The 18,147-nt window shown below is 38.5% G+C and overlaps 1 protein-coding gene across 1 annotated transcript in view; it reads right to left on the bottom strand.

The window, feature by feature from the left end:
• ARHGAP18 (Rho GTPase activating protein 18) overlaps positions 1 to 18,147 on the bottom strand; it is a 40,339-nt gene that overhangs the window by 12,023 nt on the left and 10,169 nt on the right. Inside the window, exons 4-11 of the mRNA XM_009281587.2 lie at positions 16,955 to 17,124; positions 14,585 to 14,750; positions 11,826 to 11,917; positions 8,945 to 9,022; positions 5,928 to 6,087; positions 3,275 to 3,357; positions 1,856 to 2,062; positions 913 to 1,059 (exon numbers count right to left, since the gene is read on the bottom strand). Of these exons, the coding sequence (XP_009279862.2) occupies positions 913 to 1,059; positions 1,856 to 2,062; positions 3,275 to 3,357; positions 5,928 to 6,087; positions 8,945 to 9,022; positions 11,826 to 11,917; positions 14,585 to 14,750; positions 16,955 to 17,124 (1,103 nt within the window). The remainder of the gene's footprint in view (positions 1 to 912; positions 1,060 to 1,855; positions 2,063 to 3,274; positions 3,358 to 5,927; positions 6,088 to 8,944; positions 9,023 to 11,825; positions 11,918 to 14,584; positions 14,751 to 16,954; positions 17,125 to 18,147) is intronic.

Raw genomic sequence — 18,147 nt, 5'->3', positions numbered from 1 at the left:
GTAAATAATAAGCAATTTCAAGGTACATGAGATATATTTTTGAGAAGTTTTGATGTCAGTGGGAACAGTTCAATTAAAATATTTCTAAAGTACACGAAAAATTAACACTATAATGCCACAGGATTTTTGTTTTCATGGTGAAGAATGTGTGAAGAGTGTTACACTGAAACTTATGCCTTGACATCCCTGATGGGTCTGGCAGAAGTCAATTACTTAACGGAGAGCTACTGAACTGTACATTATATACACAGGGGTAAACTGGGACTAGACACTTGGACAATAGCTGCATAAGAAGCAGTTTATCCGGTTTTTACATTTGTTTCATCCTTTGGGGTTTCTTGGGGTGGGCAGGTTGCACATGCTGTAGCATGCTCCACTTTACAAGGAATAGTTAAAGATTCATTGAGGCAAAAAGGTCAGTGGTTTGGGAACTCCTGTAGGAGGAGGAAAGATTAAATGCTAGTTTTGTTTCCAAACACTATTAAATATCAAATAGTGAAATCTAGATATTTATCTTCTAAGTAAACACATGGTCTGCTGTTACTTCCATTGGGCAGCAATGCATCTAAATGTGGGTACAGTGATACTGACTGAATACTGACACAACACTTGCTCCCTCTACAGATACAGACCTAGCATACTTTTGCTTCAGGTGCCCAAATTGAAACAACCTGTGGGATATCATTTTTCAGAATAGAAGTATTTTGAAAAATCTGGGAAAACAAACAAACAAACAAACAGCCTAACCCTCTAAATGTGTCATGCTGGTAATAAACTATGAAACCCATATTAACTTGCTATCTATTGAAATTCTCAGTTAAATAAATGTAGATATTCCGCCCTGCTATATCCACTTTTTCACTAGAGATGATAGTCTTATTAATCAAGTATTTCAGATGTATGTTTCCTTACATCATTAGGGGTCTTCTCCTGCTTCTCATGCTTTTCCCGGTCATATGCCATCTTTTTCAGAAGTTTCTTCATAGCTTTGTCCTTTTTCTCCTTCTTCTGTCTTTCAGTGTTTTGTTTTCTCACTTGGTTAACAATAAACTTAGGAATCTAGATGAATATAGACAGTAAGTATGAATATCTACATAAATTCCTTAAGTTACTAACTTATCAAAACTTTGTAAATTGACAGATTGTCAGGTAGAACTCAAAAAAATAGCATTTATTTCCAGTCATAATTAAAGATTCAAATAATACAAAGCTGTAAAACAATTTCAAAACCACTCCATTTGTGATGTTACATTCCATCCAGTAAGCTCTCAGAGGAATCATGCAGTGTTTTTACTTTCCTCAGCCAAAAAAATTCACTCAACACTTAGTCTGTACAACGGTGTTAATAACTTTTCCTCACATGCGGCAAAGGTCAAAATTGTTTAAAGCTGCTGATGGACAACAAAGCCCAAACTTCTCCAGTCTGTCTAAGTCAGAGCTTTGCTTGAGACCATGGCACAACTTCATGTTTTATCAAAACATGTTTTATATAATACGAAGTTTGGCCCAAAAGGGAAATGGACTAAAACACCATGTTTCCTGCTAGCATCTCTAAGCAGAAAAGAATAAATTCCTCATAACAATGCATACTGATAGGCCAAAGATCCCCCAAGGACTTATTTTTGAGTTCACATATGGTACATACAAAATTAAAACTCTGACCATCAGAGCTTAACTCGACAATAAGATGTAATGATTCTGTTTCACTCCCATAAGAGTTACCTATGAGCAAGAACCCAGCTGGTTCAGGGGCTGATCTTTCCCTAAATCATGGAAATAAGTCCATATTACTTCTTTGTTCAGATGCCTTGTTTGCGAAATTTATGATTCCCCCCCGCCTTAAGAATACACTTACTGTCCAGAGAAGTTTTTGGTACTGAATCATAAAGCGCATGACATTTGCTGTTCCAGCTGCCATAACAAACTCGCTTTGTTCGATAGTCTTTGAGCCAAACCCATGAAACGTGAAAAGGTTTGGGGCCATCACCATCGCAACATTCTTTAATGTCATTTTATTTTTGTCTCGATGATCAATTACCCTTTGGAGGAATTCAAGCAGTACCTGAAATAACAGCAGAACTTAGAGCTCAACTCTGCACATGAAAAAGTTAAGAGTGAAACATGATGTTACATGTTTTTGTAAAAAGCTCTTTATTCCTAATAAAACCACATGAAAAGCAATCAGTAACAGGAAGTGTGGATATGTTTGTTCACAGGACTGTAATGCAAGTTTTGTTTCCTTTAAGTAATTAAGTAAATCATTCTCATTTTGTGGATAACATTTTCAAAAGCATTCAAGTGACTTGGAAGCCCTGCACAGTAAGTTTTTTTTCAAAACCCTCATTATGTAGGTGCATAAGTAGCATCCCACAGATGCTTTCGAAAACATTACTGTTGGCTTTTCTTAAATTGAAAGTGAACGTAACAGTGCCAGCTGTCATGGTCATGGAAACATGGAGTGGCTAGTTCTGTAGGGTAAGCAATTCGTGAGAAAACCACTGCATTGGGAATGACAGGTAGCCAGTTACAAACTGACAATCTTCAATTAATTCAGTTCCAGATATTTGTAACTCAACTCAGGAGCCTTCCTGACTGCTTCCACACAATAAATAAACTCAAAAAGAAAGGAATGTTTAAACAATAATACCTAATAGGATTTTTTGCCTGTAACAGAAGATGTTCTGCATCCTACACAAATCCTGCAAATCCATTTTGATTTTAGGAATTTTAATAGTAAGCATATTCTGAAAAAGATGAATAGCCTTGCTAGAAAAGGACAAGCCCAAATTGGAAGACTCCGTGTAACGTGCTGCAAATACCAACAGGAAGTGTAAATTTCTAGCTTATTGAGAGTAGAAACAAACAGCACAGAGAAAAGTGGGGAATAAAAATGAAGAGCTAAACCCATTTCATAAAAGCAAACTCGCATCCATAGTATTCTAACACTGTTTATTTTTTGCATTGGAAATAATGACTGCTGCTGCAAAAAAAGGAACAAAACTTGTAAGAGAAAAGGTCGCTCACTGGGAGATTATTATTGCAATCTCCTGGAAAAATTTCCAGTCACATTCTTAAAAGTCATTGGGAGGAATTAGGGTCCTAAGGTTTTTTTTTTCTGAAGTCCTGTGAAATATGAAAAAAGAAAGAATCGCTAGTTTCAGCATTAACTTTGAACTGAAAAAAAGAATGTTAGAAGACAACAGCATTCATTACAGCGGATTCACAAAAACAGACAAAATATTTGTGCAGGAAAAAAAGTAGTAGCAATTCTAACCTTCAGAGTGTCTCTGTTTGCTTCAGGTAGAAGGAGAACCAAAAGATTCAAAGCTTGCAGTTGCTGTTTCTTCATTGGGAGACCTGCCAGTGAAGCACATGAACCTCAGTATTTTAAAATTGTCACTCATCCTCTTCAAAAAGCATGATTTCAAAGTGGAAACCTCTTGCAAAATGCTGAATGCATACACATGGCTAATTGTCATAGTATGTCAAAGGACTGGCAGATCCTTGTTTTCTGATACTCATTTCCAAATGTTCTTTTAGGATTCAGTTGCTGTGTGACTCAGCAGTCTTCTGGCAATATTTTCTAGATGCCTTGTGATTCTGTATTTTGCAATGTTGCAAGAAGAAACAGTCAGCTAACAGTTCCTCCCTTTTTGAGCCTCTGCCCCAATATATGAAAGGGTATATTCAAAACTGCTTTCACAGTTTCTCTGATTGCCTTAACAGTTGCACGGTCTCCCAAGTCACCCACGCAGAATGAATACCACATGTTGCTGAATAAGGCAGGTCTCCAGCGACAGAAGCAGCAGCAGCTGCAATGGCAAACCAGTGGGGATGAAGCCAAGAGCAGAGAAGCTTAACACATATGTACAGCAGGGAGTGCCGTACCAAATGTGGCAAGCTATAATTAAAGAAAAGTGACGTTGGTTCTGCCCTTTACCCAATTGCTCAGTGGTGCATCATTCACCCAAGATGCAGGACGACTGCATCCCTACCCTCCTCCACCTCCTAGAAGAGCTCCTACGTTCTGGCAGTGTTGAGCGGCAGAAAGCCCCAACTCTCCCACATTTGTCACTTGCAATAAACTTCCTCCTGTCATGCTTTAGAAGACGTGCTCTGGCAAGTCTTCTCAGCAGGCTCCTAATGAACCAGGCCATACATAAAACAAGTGAAGAAGGAGGTACCTGCACTTGACATAGTTTTATCACACTATTTTAAAATTCAACAGGGGTGTTCTCATGCATCCTGCTGGGATTCCAACTGAACTGCTATTTCAAATACATTTCATCCAAATCAGTTTGGGAGATACCGCCAAAAGAAAAAGTTCATCGATGAAATAAAAAACCTCCTTGCTGACTACTTTCTACCATAATAAAAATTAAGGATCTGAATAAATGAGTGACAAATTATATAGCCATTTAAAACATGCAAGTAGTGATAACAGTGTATCTACCTGCTCTAGAAAGACATACATTAAAAGTAAGGCTTAAATTTAGTTCCAAAACACCATGTCACAATGCTCGAAAAGCAATGAGAATCAACTTTTTCCTAGGAAAGTAAGCAAAAATACAATTGCAAAACAATTAAAATTCATTACTTAAATCATGGTTTTCTGTCTGTTCACCTAAATAATGATTGAATTTTAGTTGTTTCAATTATTTAAATTAACAAATTAAATTGTTTAAATTAAGTTGTTTAAATATTTAATTCTAACCACACTACTTAGTTACGGTATCATGAAAAATGCCGATTACTGTCACAAAGATGGCTCTTTTTCTCTAACACCTAATCTTATTACATGCAACCAACAAGACGGGCAGACAATTTAAACAACGAGAGGCTATGAAGTGCTATGCCTGTTTTGCATCAAATCCTTTGGCTCAACGTAGAAAGTGTTTTGGATCCTGGCACCTGAGTATTTTCTGGGTAAGTAAAACCACATAAGCCTTCAGACAGCTTAGGAGGAGCAAGCAGAAACCCTCCTGGCTCCAATCAGTATCCAGTAAGTGGAACAACCTTGAGGAGCTGTTTGCTGCCAGCATCATTTGAAAGCATTCTGGCCAGCTTTAACTTGCCACTCAGTACTGCAAAATCAACAACACTACTTAGCAGGCCTAAGCACCAGCCCCCTTCTCCCACCAACTTAACGGCCTTGAAAGGCAGCTCACAACCCAGAGAGTGACACAGCCCGCAGTTTTTAAGAATATTCGTCTGTCTGCCTGTCCATGGGAATTCCCTGAAAGCGTCCCTTAGAAATGAGCCATCGCTCTGCCTGCAGACAAGGGGAATAGATTTTTCCGAAACTCGCACTACTGTGTCGGCTGGGGAGTTAATATATATGGGTTCTCACTCCCAATTCATTATTACCAAGCCACTCTCTTTCAGCTACAGCTGGTATGTTTGCTGTCTTGGTGACCAGTTGGCAAGGAGGACATTTTCACAGGAACTTGCTGATCTCAAGGGACCAGGGATGATCAGCACTTCTGACTATTCTGCTCTAACTTTTCCTGTTGTAAATGGATAAAATACCCTAAAGACTATAAATTACCACGTTAGATTTTCTGCAGAACTATTATATCTTTGCTGTTCACTTTCTTTTGAAGCAAATATTGTTTATAAACTGATACCATCATACACAATTTCCTTATAACCCATTTATACCTCCTAACAACTATCAGAAACATCTTAGCAGAAAGTGGCAGTGTTCTTTCATTTTATGTGTAAACTATTAAAATAGATGTTCCATGAAAAATGTTATTTGTACATTATCAAAAATATGCCCAGTTTTTCTCAGGAGAAGTCATATTGTTGTTATTCAATTTGGTTTTGTTTCACATTTTATTACCAAAAATACCGCTACGGCAAAGAGGCACTTCTCTGCATTGGTATCAATTCTTCACAGCTGAGACAGAAAGGACACTACTCACTCTGTACATCTTGGAAAGCTTTGAGATATTCTACAGTGAGAAGTGGCTGAGGCAGTTCACGGATGAAGAGTTTTAAAAGACTTGCTGCATCATGTTGCTTTACATTTTCCCAGTTGAAAGTCCCTTCATAAAATTTTGCTTCCAGTTCTTGGCAAAGACTCTGAGAGACAGTAGATAGAGAGAGCACCAATAACACTTGGCTGCTGGAAGTCATGCATTATACACACAGCAATACTTTCCATACTTTGAAAGGGGAGAAAAAAGGGACATCTGAAATAGCACTTAACTCCAGCTGCTGATGATCTTTTGCTACAAAAAGATAAATCAGGTATCAGAAGCACTGAAAGCAAACACATAGTAATAGGCAGCAGACGGCCAAATCATATAGGAAGAAATCCCATGGGCCTGCCTCAGGGCCATATGGAATATACTATAAGAACTAGATATCATATTCATTCACGTAAGGATTATGACTTCCCCTCCCCAAAAACATTAAGATGTGGCCGATATACATAGCAATTCTGAAATTACTACCAAAGGGTGTTGCTGTAATGCGTGCATGGCCATTTTCATAAACAAATATGGCAAATATGCGTGTTGACACACAGTTTCCTATCAAAACATACACTAAGGTGAGGCTGGTTCTCTTTTTAAAAAACAGGGAAAAGATTTGTGTGACTGGATAGCTGGATGTCTTGCCATCTACAGGGAACTCCATGCCGCTGGGCATGTACAGCTTTGCCTAGCACTGGATGTCAAACACGCCCGCTATGGAAGGGGACTGTACTGCAAAACATGAGGTTATGCAGCAGAATAAACAGCACTGAAAGTCTCAGTGATACCTCATAAATCTGGGGTTGGGAAAGGGCGGGATACCATTGGCAGCGGACATTACCATATATCTGCCTTGCTCCCATGGCAGTGCTGTTACTGGGCTTCCAGAGATGGACGAATGGGAACACGCTGCAAAGACCAAGTCCTTCTTAGTCTCCCGTTAAGCGTCAGTTCCGGCCTTGCACCCACTTCATTTATTTCCCAGTCCAGCAGAGTGGGAAGTGGCCTCAGTATAGGGCCAGTGGCCCTGAGGCACCTCTCACACGTCCCTCCCTTCTTCTTGCCTCAGTTCTTCCAGACAGAAAATGAGGACAGAGACACTGGCTTGTTTTGTAAAGTATGTGAGATGAAGTGAGGGAAAGTGCTATGGAAAAACATGGGCTTAATTATTTCTCTGGACAAGAAGGGCACATTGGATAGAGGATACTAGATATGTTTTTAAGATACTGTTCTCATTAAATTTAACTTTGTCCAAATGGAAAATGGATCTGTTTCCAAAGAAAATGTGGACAATTAGGTTGGCATAAAAGTTGGATGTTCTCAACTGTCCTCCAGACAGATCTGGAGAATCAGACAGAACCCCCAGATCTTCTGTCTCCACTGAGTACATAGGGGGTTCAAAGGTGCCAAGATCCTAACTCAGATGTCTAAAGTCAAGTGGGTATGATTTCGTGCTCATCAACAAAAGCAAGCTTTAGAAATAAAGATGACAGTTCTCCCTCTGAGTCTCACCAGCTCATCCATCCGCATTCAGACCAAATCACTGTGGCAAACGCAGCATTAAACAACTAGATAAAATGAATTGCTTTATCTGAGAGGCAAGAGCAGAAATGTCAACTATGCATACTAATGGACCAATGCTTAGATTTTAAAGTAAATGTATTTAACTATGGGGTATTACATATATGCAATGCAATTTTTTAATATCCCCTCCAAAATCTACAGAATAAGATAGCAAATATTTTTTCTGGAGATTATCTGTGCTATTCTATAAAATTACATAAGGAGGAAAATATTTTCTTTTTCTATAGGAGAAAAAAGTTTAAGAAAATTAAGAGAAAACATCAGTCCTTTAGTATGCTAAATTCTTTGTTTTTCTATAAAGTTTTCCATTTGAATAAGTAAAGGAACTTAACATCTTTGCTAACAAAACAATTGCTTCATTCAAAGAAGCAGGTCCTGCAAATAAATAGGCAAAAAATTAATGAAAGTCAAATAGCGAATGACCCTCTGCCTGGGATATCATATTAAACTGATAAAATCAAAGAATAAATAAATAAACAAAATCACTCAGAAATCATTCCAGTATGCAGAACTGATGCAAAGTGGAAAATAAAGAATGGAGGAAAACTGTAAAAAAGAACATATCTTAGTTACTGGTAAATAAACAAAGCCAATTTCCATAATATTCCCTTCTTTCAGTTGTTTCTAATGAACCAGCTGCTGGACCGAGTTCTACACAACAGAGGCTGGCAGACGTCTTCGGACAGCTGAATCCACTTAAATGGTTCTTTCCGTTTAGAATTTAAGGCCAGTTCAGACCGTCTTTTTAACACGTTGACTCTTGGCGTGAATCATACTGTGTATTTAGTTTCCTGCATGAAGGCAAATACTGGGGAAGAGTCTGCATGTAATTGGCACTCACTCTGCGAAGTGTCGGTGTGCACGGACGTGCCTAACAAGATTGCGCTTAGTGAGCTGAGTAGTTATATTGCTGTTCATAAAAGTAAATGTGAGAGGTTCCTCAGTGCATGCTGGCTGCCTTGCCCTGTAACACAGGTTAAGTCTAGCTATTAAAATAGGCTCACAATGCCAGAGAAAAGCTTCCTCCTGGGGTAGAAAGACTGTGTATGAACTGTTCAGATGATTAAGCTGGTTCAGGGAAAAAGCAAAAGGCTGGAAAGCTCGTGCCAAGAACTAATGAGATTTTGGCACAACTGAATTTGAAACGTAGCCTTGACTCTCCTTCAGACTTGAACTCCAGTCTTCTCCCCAAAACTAGACTGGATGAAACCATCAGCTTTCTGGCTAATATAACTCAGTTTTCTTTGTAAAGAGATTTTGATTTCTGGTTTTGAAAATTTTCAAAACAACCTGGTGTTATGATATATTTATATGACAAAACAAAATCAGCTAACACAGATAAGTTTTGGGGGATGTTGAGAATCTGTGCAATGTTTTACCTTTACTCTCGTTGCAACTCCTGGTATTCTAAGAAGTCCTTCTGTTTCCAGAGTTGCCTCTTCTATCTGAGCAATCAGCTGTCAAACACAAACCAAATTGCATGAACGAACATGCCAACTAAAAATTACTGGCAGATAGTTCTAATATATTGGAGCCTTTATGTATGTATATGTGTGGGTGTGTATATGTGTATGCATGCATTTGTGCACGCACATATGTAACAAGCAGACACACAAACACAGTTTACAAATGGATTACAGTTGTTGTAGATGTAGAACAAAACCTTTAATATGGCTCTTACCTGTTTTATGAACACTATTAAAGAAGAGTTTGTCTATTTTATTAAAAAAGAAAACTGTATTTTTTAGACCTCCTTCAAGTCTCCTCTGAAGACCGAAGCAGTTTTTTTCCAAAATTACTCTGGCTTCAAAAATAAATCCCAATTACTACCCTTGCTAAAATGTCTCCGAATCAAAACAATTAAGGTAGCATTAGAGATACAGTACTAACTTTCTCACAAATACTCTTCTTTACGACTTTACCAGAGAGGAACTAAGTACTTTTAGGCTTTAAAGAAGCCTCAGTTTTGCAAATACTGGCATTCTCCTAACAAACTCACCAGTTTGCAATCCTACACGTCTTAGATAAATTAGTAGAAATTCTGTAGAAGTACTTAAAACACGTATCACAAATTCTGTTTCTCTAAAAGATATGCCTACAAGTATTCACTGAAGGATGGATCTAAGAGTATTCGAAAGAAATTTGTAAACGTCAAAAGCTGATGACATCATTTTAGCACAAATGATTCTCACAATGTTTAACTAGGGCAGTGCCTTTGTTACATACCTTCCTGTGCCAGCTCTTGAGTAAGAAAAATTATGCAACACAGTTGTGTTTTCTCCAGTTACAGAAATTAAATACCACTGTATTTATGTAACTGATAAATGCCATAAAAAAGATCAGACAGAAAAAGCCACAAAGTTAGAAAACAGCACTAAAGGTGTCACCCTGGTATATTTTCCTTGGTTAAAAAAAAAAAAAAAGAAAAAAACTGATAAATGCCATAAAAAAGATCAGACAGAAAAAGCCACAAAGTTAGAAAACAGCACTAAAGGTGTCACCCTGGTATATTTTCCTTGGTTAAAAAAAAAAAGAAAAGAAAAAGAAAAAGTGCTAACTGGCTGCATCCAACTCTCACCGTACCTGGCTTACACCACAGCAGTGGCTGCCACTCTCATCTGTTGGGCACAAAGACGCTGTGGGCATGTTGTGTGATTTGCCACCATCCCCACGTCTATGGGGAGGCGAGGTCTGGTGGCACTGCCAGCGGCCATGACTCCTTCACACACACTTACTCACAAGTGCCCCCTTGGTAGGCAGCAAGAGGTGGCCGCTGGCCACCACCAGACTCCTGCCTATGGGAAATCCCCTCTTCATCTCTATCAGGGCTTCTTTGCATGGCTTCATTAGCAGGCCAGAGACCTGAATTACTATCAGCAGAAACATCTGGTGGAGATACATGGATCGGTCCATTTCCAGTCGGAAAACCCCTAGGCTAAATTATGTCATTGTTTTTAACCGTAATTCCTCAATGAAATAAAAACTAAGTCTATTTTTTATTAAAAGGGGTTTTTTAAATTAAGCAGCCTTCCTATTAGCTTGGTTTGTTTCATTTCAGTGATAACCAAGGTATACTTGAAAAGCAGTATGCACAAAAATGTTCTTTCTTGCACTTTATGTAAATCCCCTATTCTTGGAAAGCACGTGCTGCAGAGAACAGGCAGAAGAAATGGGAAACTTTTTATTTTCATATTCTCATTTAAAGAAAAACTATATTCCAAATGACGTCTGCACCTCGCAAAACAAATCACAACTGTAAGCTAGAAATGTTTATGTAGAATTTTCTTCCTGAAGAACTATGCTTACTATGTTGCTAGGATAGCACAGTGATCAATCACTTTTTGTCATTTGATTTCTTTTTTTCTAGATAGCATCTTTCCCAGAAATGTATTTTTATGATCCTGAGGAAGTAATTTCTGGCATGAATGACACAACAATAGTTTTGAGAGAGTGATGCAAAACTACTTTGAGTTTTCTGTTTCTCGAAAAATAACTTAAGCAGGTCCCCAAACCTACTGAAACGGTGATGACACAGCACTGAGTTCCTGTCAGTGTTAGGACAGGTCCACACACTGTGGTCTTTCCCTTCTCATGCAATGAGGCCTGCTATGCATGGGCAGTAAACCCAGGGTCTCCATCATCTTTCTATTATCTTTCCCATTACCATGACATGATACGGGCCAAAGCATCCCCCCACATACTAAAGCAAGGAATCTTCTGGAAAAGGGCAGCTGCCACCACTAGAGGCAGTTATCCAGCCTGATGCCCACTCCTTAGCTGCCTGCCTCATGCCCCAAATCACTTCTGAAAGGAAAAAAATACTTCCTGGAAAGGTAGGTTCAGCCTGTGGGCCAGGGATTGAGAATCTCTATGGAATTTCAAGTATTTGCTTTGAAAAAGTAAAGGGCAGCCCTACTGACAATGAAAGTTACACCACCGTTATGAAATGGAATTTGGTTGCAGTGGGTTCCTACACTAATTGTCAGTTTTCACAGGCTTATTAGTAAACTTGCCTAAATTATGGAGACCAGTTGTAAAAAAAAATGAACTTTATTCCTCTAACTCCAAATATGTCTGATACAAAGCAAAGTATCGTATTTACTGAATTAATAAGTAAAGCTGCAAATAAAAGTTACAATAACTTTCATTGATTAGAGTCATATACTGAAAACTTTGCTACAAGGAGCAAATAAATCCAGGACAAAATGTTGTTTGTCATTTGCAGGTATGTAACAAGTTGACTTGTTCGTGCCTATTTACCTTTTGAAAAATCAGTGGTATCTTGGTTCCTGGCACCTTCTTCTGATCCTGCTCCAGTAAAACTGACAGTGGGACACCAAACAAGCCAGAGTCTGAAGAACAAGGCAAAAGAAACTGAGATATTATCCACATCTGTTCCAATACATGCGATAATGGCATAAACCACATTTTTGAAGCGATAAGCCTATTCAGAGCTATTGACCTTTTGTTCAAAGTGTTTGAATGTCTTCGTCAATCAAGTTATTACACAAAACATTCTGGCTAAAAGGATTCATTCATCTCTTCCTTCAGCCATAAATCAGAAGTCTTCTGTTTTGACTTCAAATTGCCATCCACATACTCTGCAGTACAGTGAAGCAAACTGCATAAATGAACCATCTGCATGGTGCTGGTTTGCAGAATTAGTGTGATGACGACCCTGCAATGCACATCTTCATCACTCAATGCAAGTTATTATAGTTAAGATGCAAATGGCATGAGTAAAATATTCAGAAATCTGGCTACTAAAATGAGGCAGATGTAATTATCACCCAGAGTTACTCTGACCACTTCTCTCTATGAGGGTTTTGAAAGAACGGCTTTTCAACCCTTGTGCTTTTGCATTATACAACAGTGGCAGGATAGCAAGATCACCATCTTGCCAAAGGTGTTCTGCCCTTTTTTTTTAAATAAAAGCAAAAGTACAGTTAAGTCTTGGTTGGAAAATGGTCTTTACAATAGTGCTAAGGCAATGCAAATTAAAAAAAAAATGGAATCTAGTCTGTTAATCTAGCCCTGATGCAAAACTAGCCTTAGTCTTCAAGTAAATGGGACTCCCATGTGTTTATGGCCCAGTTGAATAGAAGTGAATGACCATTAAAAGAGACCTATACCAGTAACTACTAACCCCAAGTTTGCTGACATAGAACTTCTCTGTCAGAAGTACTGGTAGTTGCTGTATGTGCAATTTTTCTGAAACAGCATATAACACTACATGTAGCTAAAAACTCCTGCTTGGTATGATGCCATGCCAATATTGAGCACAGAACAGCTGTAATTACTAAAAAGATGTCAGCCCTTGAGGGAATGTGATATACGTCAAAGAAACATCAGTTTCAGTGTCAAATCAGGGAGTTCTTGTATGTCTATCAGCATAAAAAGTCTACCAATAAAATATGTACAGACTCATACATATCCATATCGCATAGTTTTATCATCTTGAAGATCTTGTCAATAAAAAAAGTTTCAACTGAGAAGAAGTTGGAGAAACAAACTGTAGGAGGTCAACAGAAAGGCAGGGCTGGGCACAGCACAACATTCCACAGAAGAATTATGTTTTCATCGTCTTTACGTACTCAAGCACAAAGGGGAACAGCCGATAGATCCACCATTGTATGAATCAATAGGCCAAGCAGCACTTCAGGAGTGAAGAGGTGAGTGTCAGGTAGAGCAACAAGGCACTGAAGGCATTACATTGCAAAAGCAGATTTGTTTGGCAGAAGGGGTGACATGTCATTGTCTATTTCCTCAACATTTCCATGAGTCTAGCCCATCTTTTTTAATCTGGGGAAAACCAGGATTTTTAATCAATTCAATGTTTTTTATGACTGCCTGTCATTCACGTAATAATGCTGTAAGTGAAATTCAATTAACAATAAATTTGGTAAGAAGAATCAATTAACACTAAGACCCAAAATACAAGAGAAGAAGGTGTTTTGTCTCTGTATATTAGTGAAAGCACAAGCACTTCTGCAAGAAAAAAATGCATTTGAGGGATCAAGGTCTCATAGATGTTTCTGTGTATGCCTTTTGCATTTAAAAAGTTATTTTCTACTACTATAAAACGACGAGCATATTCTGAAGAATCTATTGTAACTTGCTCTATATCTCTCAACCCTCTCTGTTGCTTTCAATTATTTAAAGTGAGCTATTGCACTGTCACATTCACTGAACCTTGACAATAGGGTTTTGGCCAAAAGTAGGCTTGTGATTAACTGGGAACACATTTCAAGCTCTTGTAAAGCATTTAGCAGAAGCCAGAAATACAGAAAACAAACAAAGCACTGAAAACCTCTAGCATCTTGAAATTGGTTTCCATGTGTCCTATGTTCCCAAGAAAAGCACTGTGATTATACATAAGGTCCAATGGCTTGCAGAGCAAAATGACGCGTTGCAGCTGTCTCGACATCCTCTGCAACAGCTCAAATCTTCCACTTATATGATGCCATTCAGCATAAAAACTGCATTATGGCCTGAGTAAATATTGGATGGGCAAGGCCTATGGGACACAGGGAAGTTTGTACCAGACAGAAGAGGAAAGCAGGTGACAAAGGCTCCCAGCATCTCCAGCCAAGGGCAATGAAAGCAAAAAAGTCAGAAGTAGCACAGGAAAGCAGGAGAAGAATACCCACAAAGAGCACATACACATGCTCTCCCAGGGAATATATCAGCACATACAAACTTCTGTGAAGCAATTCTTCCTGCACAGCACGCTACTAAGATAGTTCCCCTTCTTCACTCCTTGGTTTACCTGCCCAGTGACTGACCTGAGTTTTAACTTTAGACAGACAGCACAGTCCCGTAGCTGGAGTGACTATGTGCATGAACTTGCTTAAAGTGTGCCTTGAGGTAAGGCATATAATTAAATGCTGCTGAGGACCTATGTTACTATTTATATATTAATACAAATTTTCTGCTGGAAAATCATAAAGAACTGGATGCATTTGTTTTATTGGATTAAAACGGACCCATTTGGTTCAGAACATGAAACACCGACTCACCTTTGGTTTTGATTTTTACAGCTTTTTGCTGCTTGAATTCTGTCCCAAATATGTCATAGAGAGCAGTTAATTCAATCAGTGCTAAAGAATAGACTTTCTTCATGTCCTGAGGGGCCAGGTCACCAATCTTTGTGGTACCTGTTTTGTCCTTCGGCAGCCTGAAATTCTAAAAGCAGAGATTTGCAGCAAAGTGAATAATCCAAGCCATAACAAATTACTTAGCTCGAAGGCCGTGCTTCCTTCAGGGTACAACTCTTTCATCATGAAGCCTGCTGTTACTGACTAAATCATGGGAGAATCCCCCAAAAAGGTTGAAAAGCAGATGACCTTAAAATCATAGGAGGATTTAGGTTCCTAGTGACTTCTGGAGGTCATCTAATTCAACTGCCCGCTCAAAGCAAGGCTAAATTCAAAGTCTGATCGGGTTGCTCGTTGTGTTGTCCAACTGAATTTTGAAAACTCCCAATAACCTCTGTGGGCACCTATTCCAGTGCTTAATGCTCTCATGAGGACTTTTTTTTCTTTGCAAAACAGAATTTCCCCTGTAGTCACTTGTGTCCATTGCCTCTTGTCCTTTTGCTGGGCACCTTCAAGAAGAGTCTGGCTTTGTCTTGCTTGTAACCACCCACCACCACCACCACCACCTTCTGCATCCTTTTGCAATTTATAGTGGTGGAAATGGCTGTCCATGAATAATCCTATGCATGCACAATTGGGATAGAAAGCCCTCTGCACTTATGCACACAAAATAACGTATTTGGCTGCCATATAAATAATAATAAAGGGGTTCCCTTCTTTGGGAAGGGAGATCCTTAATTATGCCTCATTTCTACTGCACTAAATGCTCAGATGCTGCAGTCAGAGACCAATATAAGGAATTGAGCTGACAGGGAGAGGGACTTTCCAGCTCATAGAGCTTTTTAACTCCATCTCTCACCAACAGGCTTCTAAGTAAGACTCTTGCCTGTGCCTGACATTAGCAGTGTGCATGACTCAAAGCAGGAAGGTTGACAAGACTTTCCTCCATTTGGAAAGATATATTATACTCCAGAATTATTTTCTTATCCTGTACAAACCCAGAGATAGCACAGATGAATTGGTGGTTATGGTACATGACTACAAGGGCACATACCGAAACATAAACATAATTTATAAATCGTAGATCTATAGTCAGCTTCCCGCCTTGAGGTTTCATTGACTTGCACAAACATGTATGTTTAAAAATAGCTGCCAATGATGAAGGCGCAACAAATACAAATTCTAGATTTAAACAGGTAACTCACTCCCTTTTCCTATCATTTTGCCACTCCTTTCATCACTGAAGGAGAAAGCCCATAGCCATGTCTTTGAGCAATCCTTCGTAAGCCTAGCTAAAAGTATAGCTAAAGTATGTATTATGCATATATATATGCATATATAGCTATACTATAGAGTATAGCTATCATTTCCCTGTTATAGGCTGCATTAGAGAAACATGACTCAAACACTTTAGAATCCATTTCTAAATACCTATTAGTGTCTGGTTTATAATGTTTAAACTAGGATACATGGGGTAATTACTATTTGAAGAACTGCACATGTCCTTACCTAAATTAAGTGTTTGAAGAACTGTGAAACATTATTACTTCAGACACTATGTTTACTCAGACATGTTTGCATACATTTTTAGGAAAAAAAAGACATTTTTCACACCAGTTATTAGTTTACAGGTCATACGTAACTGCATCTTCATGAACTGTTAGGTAGAGAGAGATCCTCGAAGAGATGCCTGAGGATCAACAACAAAGTGCCTTGGAGGATCTTCTTTTGTATTTATTTGGATTCATTCAGAATGAGCCTTTTTTTATAAGAGTTGGAAAGTAAAACTGAGCACAAACTAATCCTTAAGACTTCTATAGACCATTCTTTTCTTCATTCTCATCCCTCACCTATCTGCACTGGATAACTGCACAAGGTTTCTACAGGCATCCACCAACCCTTTTTAAACGACAACAGAGATCTTTATTACAGAGGTAAAGCATCTCAGCTCAGGTAACAGGAAAAGGGGCTGTAAATAAATGAAGCAAGGACACAGTTTGTGTACAACTACCACTAAGCCACTATTCCAGCTTAATATTACCAGTCCATTATTGCTTACACAGAGTGAATTTTGCCAGACAGACAATTACATAAATAGGCATAAAAGTAGTTACTTCCATGTTATTGAAAATACTATTCCCAAAAATGAGTTTTCTTGAGAAGGTCTATCTCCATGAAGCTGGATCTGACAACATTCTTCTAAATCTAATTCACCCACTACCAGGTAAATATCATCCAAATAGTACCAGTAGTAAAAACAAAGAATGAGAGCAATAAATAGGAAACACCTACCGGGAGAAGAGTGTCACCCCCTCCACCCTTGCACATTTTGCCTACTGAGCTGTCTTTGAGATTAGCTGCCTGTTCTGCAAATGATATCTCCAAATTGATGTCAGTGTCCGAAAACGGCATGTCTTCAAGTGGGCTCTTCTGCTCATCAGTTCCAAGACTAAACTTCAGACCTGAAAACAGAGTAGAAAAAACTAACAACCAACTGCAGCACAACTGAGCATCACTCAGTGCATGAGAGTAAGTTTAAAACCAAGTAGAAGTTAATGCTGTGCAAGGGATGGACTTTCTGGTTGCAAATTCACTGATTTCTGCATTTTTTATGTCAGTTGAAAATTTAGCTTCTTACAAGGGTCCATCTTTTATAGTTTTTCTTGAATAATTCTGCCAAGGCATGGGGTTTTCTCCTATTTGTCTATTATGAAAAGATAAAGCAATCTACCTCAAACAAACAGCAGACTCCCAGAATCTTCCAGAGCCAAACAGCTTTGGCATCAGAAGTTTCTTGCCATCAAACATTTTCCAGCCTTAAAGACTGTAACATCCTGCAACCAAACCAGCAATTCTTTCTGCTGTTAAAATTTCAAAAGCAAAAGAGACTGTTTCTATGATCCAAAGCATTAACATCTGGGAATAACAGGGAGTACACAGATCATGTCTTTGTCCCAACATCCCTGTCCTCACCTCAGTCTGAACAGTCTAGATTCCTCAAAACTGTTTGGACATGTTTCCATGATACAGGGAAGGACTAAGTACACAACAATGGCCTTACTTCTCTTTCTTTGTTCCTTAAAGTAATCAAACACTAGACAAATTTAGAACATTTTTTGGTTAAAAAAAAAACAAAACAGAAGGAAAAAAAGGGAGAGGCAGTTCTGCTTTTAGAAAAAGAAGTCGTCTAATATCAAGGCAAATCAACCATTGCTTTTCAGTCTGAAGTTAAAATATATCATGAAAGAAGCAAGAGGAAAATTATATTGTAAATAACACTATTTAATACAAAGCATCAAAGACAATTTAGCCAGAGAAAGATTCTGATCTCTCCACCATCTCTCTCGTGATGTAGTACTTCTTAAAGGATACATCCAGGACTAGGTTCCTTGTACAAGACATTACAAATACCTTGCAAGTGTTTGTGATGAAATTCAGACTTTCTTAAAACCAGACAAATATAAACAAATCAGTCCTGCTCATTT

The sequence above is a fragment of the Aptenodytes forsteri genome, unplaced genomic scaffold (genome assembly GCF_000699145.1).
Source record: "Aptenodytes forsteri isolate BGI_AS27 unplaced genomic scaffold, ASM69914v1 Scaffold82, whole genome shotgun sequence".
Lineage (NCBI taxonomy): Eukaryota > Metazoa > Chordata > Aves > Sphenisciformes > Spheniscidae > Aptenodytes > Aptenodytes forsteri.
The sequence above is the reverse complement of the archived record's forward strand: the minus strand, read 5'-3'. Positions and strand labels throughout refer to the sequence as shown.